This window comes from Dendrobium catenatum, unplaced genomic scaffold, assembly GCF_001605985.2.
Source record: "Dendrobium catenatum unplaced genomic scaffold, ASM160598v2 fragScaff_scaffold_655, whole genome shotgun sequence".
In the NCBI taxonomy this organism is placed as follows: Eukaryota; Viridiplantae; Streptophyta; class Magnoliopsida; order Asparagales; family Orchidaceae; genus Dendrobium; species Dendrobium catenatum.
In genome coordinates this window covers 671,534-682,374 of record NW_021319117.1, presented here as the reverse complement: position 1 = coordinate 682,374, position 10,841 = coordinate 671,534, and the positions used below count along the sequence as shown (strand labels likewise).

The 10,841-nt window shown below is 34.9% G+C and overlaps 1 protein-coding gene across 1 annotated transcript; it reads right to left on the bottom strand.

Annotated features, from left to right (window-relative positions):
* Positions 1–6,070: 6,070 nt before the first annotated feature.
* On the bottom strand, positions 6,071–6,535 carry LOC110104550 (uncharacterized mitochondrial protein AtMg00810-like). Its single transcript, XM_020833705.1, has one exon. The coding sequence runs from the start codon at positions 6,533–6,535 to the stop codon at positions 6,071–6,073; it is 465 nt and encodes a 154-aa protein (XP_020689364.1).
* Between the last annotated feature and the right edge of the window lie 4,306 nt (positions 6,536–10,841).

The following is a 10,841-nucleotide window of genomic DNA, read 5'->3' as shown; positions in this document are numbered from 1 at the left end:
GATGTTTGTTTTCGTTATTTATCTGATTTGTCTATTGTCTGTTATTAGATAATTGGTTGTGACAAGCCAATCCTTGCATGTAGATTCTGGGCAACTAGAGGAGCAGCATTTGGGGGCTTTTTGGTTGATTAAAAAAGAAATACAGTGCAAAAGAAATGTACTGTAAAATGATTATTTTGGAGGAGTTTGGATAAGTGTAAAGTAAATTTAGTTGAATGATTTTTTTTTTTTTTGGTTTTAAGTAAAATTAATGTAAAGTATAAAAATGATGGCCAGCAGCGGGTGACAGAGGCAGTAGAGGGTGTTGTTGGTAGTAGTGGTTGGAGGGTGGTAGCGAGTGGTGATGGTGGTAGTCAGAGTCAGTCAAACAAGCTTGTTTAAGATGTAATGCGTTTTTGTTCAAAATTGAGCGAGTTTGATTTATATCAAAAATGAATTAGAATGATTTACATCATATATATTTTACTCCGAATTATTAAAATCCTTACATTTGCAGTACTTTACACCACAACCACTGGATAGGAACTAATACAGATAGGTGCTGCTATATTTTTTTTCAATTTCTTAGAAATGATGAGGGTTTTAAGCTTAATTGCATTAAAATTTAGGTTACAAGTTATAATACAGGTAAGAAATAGGGTTTTAAGCTTAATTGCATTAAAAATTGATATTAAATTTTCTATTAGTTCATACCCTTGCATGCCAATTACTATCATTGCTGAAGCTCTCATCAACGAAGAGGAATTCAACTTCAATAATTGGATAGAAAATTAATGTTAGAGTTGTATTCAAGAGCTTGCTCAATGATTCTTTAAAATTTTTTTTAGCCAAAATAATTATTATATTCATTACAATAGTGCATTTATTAAAGAGTCTTTTTTTTTTTTTTTTTTTTTTTTTGTGCTTTAAGAACTCTAATAATGTGATCTTTGGATATGAACATGAACTCTTGGGAGCATTTTTAAAGCTCTATGAAATTTCTGTTGTCATCAAGTTATATCAATTCCTAAAAATAAAGTAGCGGCCCACCTAAAGCCAATGTTACTCTTTAGGTATGCAGCTAAACTCTTTATATGGGCTTACTCATGACACGACTACCCGTTTTCAAAGACAAATCAATTTTTTAATCTATCTTCACGTCTGATATTGTCAACTTCAATATCAAATTAGGGAACTTTGGCTGCTTATGCTACCCTTGGTTTTCCATTAAATGTTTTTATAAACTTCAACCTAGATCTTCCCCATACATATTTTTCAGCTATGATGAGTCTCCTAAAGGTTACAAATGTCTAAATATCTCTATTGGGTGCATTTATTTCTCTCACCATGTTCACTTTCATGAATTTATTTTCCCATACAACACTATTTCCATTCTTCCCAGTTCTCCTTCTACACCACTTACTATACCACCAACTACCTTAGCTCCCTCATATTGCCTTCAACCACCTGTCTCTCATATTTGCTTGGCTATATATGCTTCTTTGTCTCCTATAACATCCATTTCAGTTCTTAGTCATCCCACAGTCCTATTCTCATATTTCAACACCTAACTCTATTTCACCTTCTCCACTACCTACTCCATTACACCATGTTATGGTTACAATATCAAAAATAGGCAACCTTAAACCCAAACCTATTTTTGACCTTTAGTGTATCACCATTCTTACAGCTCCTTTCTCTTATTCTCAAGCCATCAAGCATGAGGTTTTGACAAAAGCCATTAGTGTAGAATTTGAAGCTTCCAAAGTCATGGCTCCGAGATTTTAGTCCCTCCCACACCTAATCAAAATGTTTTAGGATATAAGTGGCTATTTAGAACGAAATATAACTCGAATGGCTCTATTGCTTGGTATAAAGCACATCTTGTGCATCAGGTTTTAAATAAGAACTTGGCTTAGATTATAATAATACATTTAGTCTAATTGCCAATTTTTTCTGTCATTTGTATTTTCTTCACTATTGCTACAAACCACCTACAAATGGCACATACTTCAACTTGATCTTTCCAATGCATTTATATATGGCAAGCTTGATGAAAAAGTATACATTTTACAGCCTTCGAGTTTTTAACTCTCAATTTCATAATCATTTGCCTACTCAAGAAAGCACTTTATGGTCTCAAGCAGGCTCCTCGTCAATGGTTTGATACATTTCATCCCACTTGATATGCTATGGGTTTATAACTAGTACTATTGAGTCATCATTAATGTTATATCATCATGGATCAGTCTCTCTTTATATACTCATTTATTTTGATGATAATTTACTCACAATGCTCCAGCAATCGATGTTCTATTTAAGGATTTGTATTCTTAGTTTCTCTTGAGAAACCTCATACCTATGGTTTATTTTTTGAGAATTCAAGTAACATCAAATCTAGAATACATCTTAATCAAGCTCAGTATACCGCTGAACTCCTTATCAAAGCTGGTATGGAAAAATTGCAAACCCATTCTTACACCATTTCTGTCTAAATTACCTAAACTTGATGCATAATTTGAACTTTATTCTCAACCTAAATTGTGTCATCAACTTGTTGGATCATTACCACTACAAAAAATCTCTTATTACCGGCGGCCAAAATCCGTTGGAAATCACAAAATTTTGCTAGAAAATATGCATTTTTGGCATATTTCTGGAGGAAATGAAGTCGAAGGTAAAACGCACGTCAAAAACCTTGTTATGAAGGAATTTTTCCACCGAAAATATTTCTGGCGAATTTACCTATAGAATTCAGGAGGAATTGTGCAGCAATATTCATCATTTACGACACTCTTACTAGTGATTTATCCAACGAAACTTCTTGTGGAATTTTCTACTAGAAATACGATACATTTTTGTCATATCTTCATTTCCAACGATTATTCTGCTAGAAATCAACAAAAAATTTATAGCAAAAAAAAAAAAAGCACTCTCTCTTATATTTTCTATAACAAAACATACCTGCATAAACATATACATATATAATATTCATTCAGACATTGAACATAAAGGCATGCTACATGTATGTAATAACAGATTTGATCATTCCAAGTTTATTGAACATTCACCAAACATATTAAAATTAAACCTAAATATTCGTTCGTTGTATTATTAAAATTAGAAAATAAAATAAACAAGCATACAAATGAAATGTCCAATATATAAATCAAATGTCTAGTAATAACAAAATATAATCAGAATCAGTCTCTTCCTCTGCTGATGTTGCCTACTTTCTACTGAACTTCTCCTTCAATTTTTGTAGGTCATCCAACAATTGAGTTTGCTGCATTTGCATGTCAACTTGTGATTTCCTTACTTGCTCTAGCTAGGTTGTAAGGGCAGCTACCAATTGGATATACAATGACTCCTAGTTACTTGCTGAGAAGATGAACCTTTCTACATTCCATTTATCACTTCCGACCAAGCGCGGTAGTCAGAATATTCTGTTGATCCCCCAAAAGATCCCTCACTTGCTCTCTCGAAGCAGTGTATAATCATCCTATAAAAGTAAATACAAGATTAAGCAATTTAAACATGACATCTAAAATATTAAACTTTCATACAATCTCTTACAAATGTCTACTGAGAACATCCATGACTAAACAAAAAAAAAAGGGCTAACCAAGATAAACTTACGGAAAATTTTTGGCGACTGAGATGGTGAACGTTGGGCGATGGAGCGGTGTAGGCAAAGGCGATAGAGGCGGTGTTTGGTTGGAGACAACTAATGTAAGTTGGAGCGAATCAAAACGAGCAGGAGTGAAATGAGAAGGATGACGACGGCAGAAGGGAAATAGGGTCTTCTCTGGCGAATTTTTCTCGGATTTACTGTTGAAAATATTTCTTTGGAAATTTTGTCAAAATTATTTCGTCGGGTTTCAACAAGCCGGTGGATTTACCGCTTGAAGTTTCTCCAGTAATTTTCGGTGCATTTTTTGTTGGAAATTACCACTGATTTTATAAAATTTGATGGCCTTGTCGACGAGTTTTCCGCTAGAAAATCCACCACTAAGTTAATGGCATAATATCCGCCGATTACGATGCCGCTGATATCGATGGATGTAATTTTGTCGGTATACCAATGTTTTTCTGTAGTGTACATAATCTAACTATCACTCCTCTATACATTCTATTTGCTACAAATTTCTTATGCCGGCACATGCAAAAAACTTTTATTATCCACTTTCAGTTGCTAAAACAAATTCTCTGATATTTTTGCGGTACAACAAACTTTGGGCTGCCTATATTTAGGACAACTCTCACCTTACATGTATATGCTATTCCTAGTGGGCTATAGATCCAACAGATCGTCGTTCTTTTACTTGTTATTGTGCCTATTTGAGTACACATATTTTTTAGTGTGTTAAGAAGTATCGTGCCTTAGTAACTGCTACCATTGATATCATTTGGTTAAGAAGACTACTACTTGAAATTTAAATTTCTCAACTGCATCCAACAAAGCTCTTTTGTGATAATATCTCTAAGCTAGCATTGGCTAATGATTAGGTATTTCATGCTTGCATTAAACAAATTGAAATAGATTTCCATTTTTTTATGATTGCATCAAATTCCAGCATATTATAGTTCATCACATTTCCTCTCAAGATCAATCGGTTGATATCTTCTCCAAACCTCTCTCCTCAACTAGATTTTCTCAACTCAGACAAAAGATAACAATTCGAAAAAATATTGTCAACTTGAGGGGGGATGATAAGAGATAAGATTAAAGTGATAAGCTATATCATATGTTGATATTATGGTGTGCATCTCCACCAGTACTACTCATTAGCTCACTACCTTTTTCAGAATCTCCTACTCAACCGTTGGTTGATTTACCTTCTCAATCTTCATCTTTTATGTATAACAAACTATGTATTAATTTCAGCTTTATGTTAACATAAAAACTGATTGCAGTTGCTTGTAAGCATGGTTGAATGAATGGAGCTCTTGGTTCTTTTGCTTCCTAAATTTCAAATACCCAATTAGGAGAGTGGATGTGTTAGATTCGGCTTATCTTTAGAAAGGTAGATAAAGGTCTAAAAGGACATAGAAAATATTAGAAATAACATTTTTTTTATTTGATTTAAATGAAAATTTGCTCTTAATAGATCACAATGGAGAAAAAAGATTCATGTAGTTGACTCCACATAGTGGGAAAAAAACTTGTTGTCATTATTGTTCAAAGGGCAATAAAGTTGGCAATGAAGCATTTCCAAAAGCATACGAAGGATTGTAACTAGTGGAACGTCATTTCTTAATGTTTTTTTTTTTGGAAGAAAAACTTGGACATAGATATATGCATGGCAAGGGAAACTTCATTCCAATAGAAATTATTGACATAGTTCTTAAATATTCCTCTAAAACCTTAAAAGTGATAGTATATTGTATTTTCAAAAGATGAATAACATAGTGGAAATTTAGGCTTTGTTTGGGTCGACTTTCTTACTGCTTCTTAAAGTAGCTTTGTAGTATAAAAATTAAAATTTTTACACTAAAAAGTGTTGATTTGAACGACAGCTACCTGCATTGATTCAAAACAAAGAGCAAGAAGAAATAAAGAGGTTAAGGATGAGAGTGCTGAGACTTTACTGTTCATATCTATCTCATTTCCTCAGATAATACATGAGTATATATTGAGCGGTTGGTTAGAGACCAACCATCCTGATGCTACAGTAAGAATCATACAATGAGAATCAAATCGTACAGGAAAGGGCAGTGTAAGTGGAGCAGCCACATAATAAGTGAGCCGGCTTATACATAAGCTCAAGTATGTATTAGTTTTCCTTATCAGCCTCCCTCAAGGTAACAATAGGTGATTGTATTATTATATTGTTCCTTAATTGAGAATGATGAGCAACACTAAGAGATTTGGTGAAGAGGTCAGCAAGTTGATCTTGAGAACAAATATGGTGCACCGAAATGTATTGAGAGCGAATATAATCTCGTATGAAGTGAACATCATTCTTAATGTGCTTAGTTCTGGCATAAAAATTGGATTATTCGCCAAGGCGAAAGCTGAGACATTTTTACAATAGAGTTTGGTTGGTGCAGTTTGAGGAATTTGAAATTCTGACAGAAGTTGATGGAGCTAAATGATATCACATGCAACAATGGATAATGCTATATACTCTGCTTCTGTGGATGAACGAGCGATAGAAGATTGCTTCCTAACAGTCCAAGATATGAGCGTGTTGTCAAGAAAGGTATAGTAGCCTGTGATTAAATGGTGATCAATGTGATATGTTGCCCAGTCTAAATCAACGAAGCCTGTCAGCACCAGGGAGGAAGGTTGAATTGGTAACCCAAGCGATAATGTGCCTTTCACATAGCGTAGAACACGTTTGAGGAGTTGATAGTGCGACTGAAGTGGACTGTGCATATGCTGACATAGATAATTAATAGCATACAGAAGGTCTGGGCAGGTAATCATTAGGTATTGAAGAGCACCAGTAATTTGCCAGTAGTGTTCAAGGCGTTCATATGCTGAACCTGGTATATATTTGAGAATAAGCTTGGTGGGAAGAGGGGTACTAACTGGTCTGCAATCCACCATAGTTGCTTTATGTAAAATATTTGAAACAAACTTTGATTGAGCTAGATGGATACCAGTAGAAGTATATGTAACTTGCAAGCTAAGGAAATGATTTACACAGTCCAAAATTCTCATGGAGAAGTGAGATTGTAAGGCAGCTAACAACTTATCTATCTCATTAGAAGAGTTTCCTGTGAGTAAAATATCATCAACGAATACTAAAATGTATGGTTACAAAGAATGGTAATGAAACAACAATAGGGATGGATCTGCAGAGCTCGACTGAAATCCATACTGAATAAGATAGGAGGAAAAAGTTAAAAACCACTGTCGAGGTGCCTGTTTGAGACCATAAATGGCTTTTTTTAAGAGACAAATATGATTTGAAAGAAGTTTATCGATGAAGCCCGCTGGTTGCTTCATATAGACAACTTCTTGAAGAGGTCCATGAAGGAAGGCATTAAAGACATCTAATTGTAGAATTGGCAAACGGTTTGTCACTGCAATAGTTAAAAGGATACAAATGGTAAGAAGTTTTGCTAATGGACTAAGGGTTTCATTGTAAGCCAAATCATACACTTGCTTGAACCCTTGAGCCACAAGTCGAGCCTTGTAGAGAGCTATAGATCCATTTGCATGAAATTTTATTTTAAATATCCATTTACAGCCTAATATATTAATATCTAAAGTTGGTGGAACAAGTATCCACTTTCCCTATTTTTGAAGAGCTTCAATTTCATTACTCATGGCTTCTCGCCAAGCTAAGTGCTGATTGCTTTCGTAAACCCCGTGGGATTGGTAGGTATGATAATGTTATGCAGGTCAAGTATTTGTCTTGGTTTAAGATTGCCTGTTTGTGCTCTTGTAACCATGGAATGCCTGGGTAGTGTGGTATGAGTGGGAAGGCTAGTAACATAATTAGTATTTGGTGGTTGGGTAGTATGGGAAGTGCTGGGAATAGAATCTACAGAGTGATACATAGGAGAAGGGTCATTTGATGGTGAGAGTTCTGAATTTTGTGGAATAGTTTTATCAGTTGAGGGCATTATAGAGGAGACGGGCACAAGAGTAGATGGTAGAAAGTTGGTAGGATGTTTTGTAGGAGGACAAGTGGTTGTAGTGGAAGATGTCTGAATAGGGAAAATATTTTCATGAAAGTGAACATGTCTTAAGATGTAGACTTTGTTTGAGTTCAGATCAAGACATTTGTAACCTTTGGCTTGAGGAGCATAACTAAGGAAAATGCAAGGGGTAGAGCGAGGAGAAAGTTTGTGATGCAACTGAGTAGGAAACCATGGATAACATAGACATCCAAACACGTGTGGATGAGCATAATTTGGGGAATGATTGTATATAAGAGCTCATACAGTGAAATATTATGGGTGGTTTAGGTAGGTAAGCGGTTAATTAGATAAACCGCAGTAAAGAGAGTGTCAACCCAAAATTTTGATGGTATAATGGCGTTAAAGAGCAATGCCCACATTGTTTCAAGTAGATATCTATGCTTATGTTCGGCGACCCCATTTTGTTGGGGAGTGTAAGGGCAGGATAGTTGATGAATGATACCACAATTGAGTAAATTTGTTTGAAAATTGTTTATTTAGATATTCACCTCCTCCGTTAGTACGTAATGTTTTTATAGAGTTTTTAAATTGTTTTTCCATAAGATTTTGTAAGTGCAAAAATTTGGAGAATACATCTGATTTATGATGAAGAGGATACAACCAAGAATAGTGACTATAGTCATCAATAATGATAACATAGAAACGATAAGATTGCATTAATAAAGTGGGGGAAGGACCCCATGCATCACTATGGATGAGTTCTAAGCATTGTGTAGACATAGAGCTAGACAAATAAAAAGATAACCTAATACATTTAGCTTTATCACAAGCATTACAAAGAGTAGACGCAGAACTAGAACTAATAGGTAACACGATAGATAAAAGTCGTTGGGTGGAAAATGGATGGATGCCCAAGTCGTTGATGCCATAGAGACTTTGAATGAGGAAGAGCAACTAATGCCGTAGTGGAAGAAGGCAGCGATTGAGAATGATGAAGCTTAATTGGGTAGAGACCAAGATGATTGGGTCCTTGGAGAAGTAACTTGTTGGTCCGATAATCCTTGATAGCAAAACCATGGGCATCAAGAAGAACAAAACAAGAATTGTCATTAGTAAGCTTGTGTAGAAAGCAAATTGTGGGAGAGGTTGGGTACATTAAGAATTTTGGGTAAATGAAGCTTATAGAGCGGAGTGGGGAGCAAACCTTGACTTGTATTGGCTATAGGAAGTTGCTAGCCATTACCTACTTGAACTTGAGATGATCCATTATATGGATGTGTATTTTGTAATTGAGCCGGGTTTGCAGTGAGATGCTCAGTAGCACCTGAATCCAAAAACCAATCAACAATTTGTGAAGTATCAGTTGTAACATAGGCTTGTGGTGTTGTATTGTAAGCAGAATCATGTTTGTACCAGCACACGATGGTAGTGCCCATATTTCCCTCAAATCAAACATTTTATGGCTGGACAAGTTCGACGTCCTCCACGAGTAACATAAGTGCGTCCTGCTGCAGATTGAGCAGAGCCACGACCAGGGGATTGACGACCACGATAGTTGGATGTGAAAGATGATCTTCCACAAAAAGATCCATGAATTGCGATTAAAACATAGTTGGAGTTTGTTGTAGGAGTTGTAGAAATCTCTCGACCAGTATCAGATGAAATGTGAAGTTCTTCACTACATAGCAAAGCGTAGAAGTCATCCAGTGTGATTGATTGCAGCTGATTGCGAATAATAGCTTTAAATGACTGATAGGTGGATGGGAGACCATTGAGCATATAAAGTATAATGTCTTCAGTGCTAATGGAGGAGCCAGCAGCTGCTATGGCATCGACCTTGGCTTTGATATCAGTAAGGTACTGGAACATCATTTTATCTCCGAGTTGTAGCTAATGCAACTCATTCTTGAGTTAGAGAAGTCTAGATTGGTGTGTGGATTGCAGTCGGAGTTCTAGAGTTGTCCAAATTTGATGTGTGGATTCAAGGTTGAGTATATATGGTAATAAGTAGAGAATGTGGAGTAAATGGCCGATCCTAGGTGTTAATCAATGAGCATCCACGTTGTAAAAAGAGGGTTTATACTGACTGAACCATCAAAGGAAAGAATATGATTTGGAGGTTTGGCAATGGTGCCGGTAAGGCGGCCTTCATAGTTGTTAGCTGCAAACAACTTTAGGAGTTGAGATTTTCATATTAGATGATTATTGGTGGTCAGCTGAACTGTCACCATGGTCTTGATGTTTGCCATAAAAAAATTGAGTTGAGGGGGAATACTGACATTCAGGGACGCGATGACTGCATCCGATGTAGCAGATGGTGAGGAAGTTGCTGAAGTAGCCATGGCGAAAGGAAAAAAGAAACCTAGCGCTCTTATACCATGTTGATTTGAACAACAACTATCTGCATTGATTCAAAATAGAGAGCAAGAAGAAATAAAGAGGTTAAGGATGTGAGTGCTGAAATTTTACTGTTCATCTATATCTCATTTCCTCATATAATACATGAGTATATATTGAGCGGTTGGTTAGAGACCAACCGTCCTGATGCTACAGCGGGAATCATATGATGAGAATCAAATCATACAGGAAAGGGCAGTGTAAGTGGAGCAGCCACACAATAAGTGAGCCGGATTATACATTTTTTTAAAAAAATTTATTTATTTATTTATTTTTGTTTTTTTTTTTAATACTTGAGCCGGTTTATACATAAGCTCAAGTATGTATCAGTTTTCCTTATCAAAAAGTTGCTTTAAGAAGCAGTAAAAAAGCTGTCCCAAACGAAAACTTAAAATACTAACACATATTTAAATTTAATTAAACTTAATTAAAAAAAATAAATACAATACAAAATCAGTTTGAATGTGGATTGAACTGGTCGAAGGCCGGTTCACCATTTGAGCTGGTCGATTAATTCGATATAGTTTACTCAATGGATATAAACAATTGAAATTTTTTGTAACTATCAATAATTATGTATGATTTATAAGCGAAAATTAAATACAGTAGAAGCATTAATTTATTTTAATGATAAGATTATTTTCTGCTCACTAAAAGTGTGCTTACATTTTTCTAATTATTTTATTTATCTTATCATTTTCTATTTCTTCATAATATTTTCAATATTTAAAATATTAATTTATTTTTTATTTAGTTTTTACATACCATTTTTTTGTTAAGCTTAAATTACTATAAATTCACAAATTATTCAATTATATTTTTTATAATTAAAATTTGTTGTTTTTCTTTTCTGGCTATCAATAATA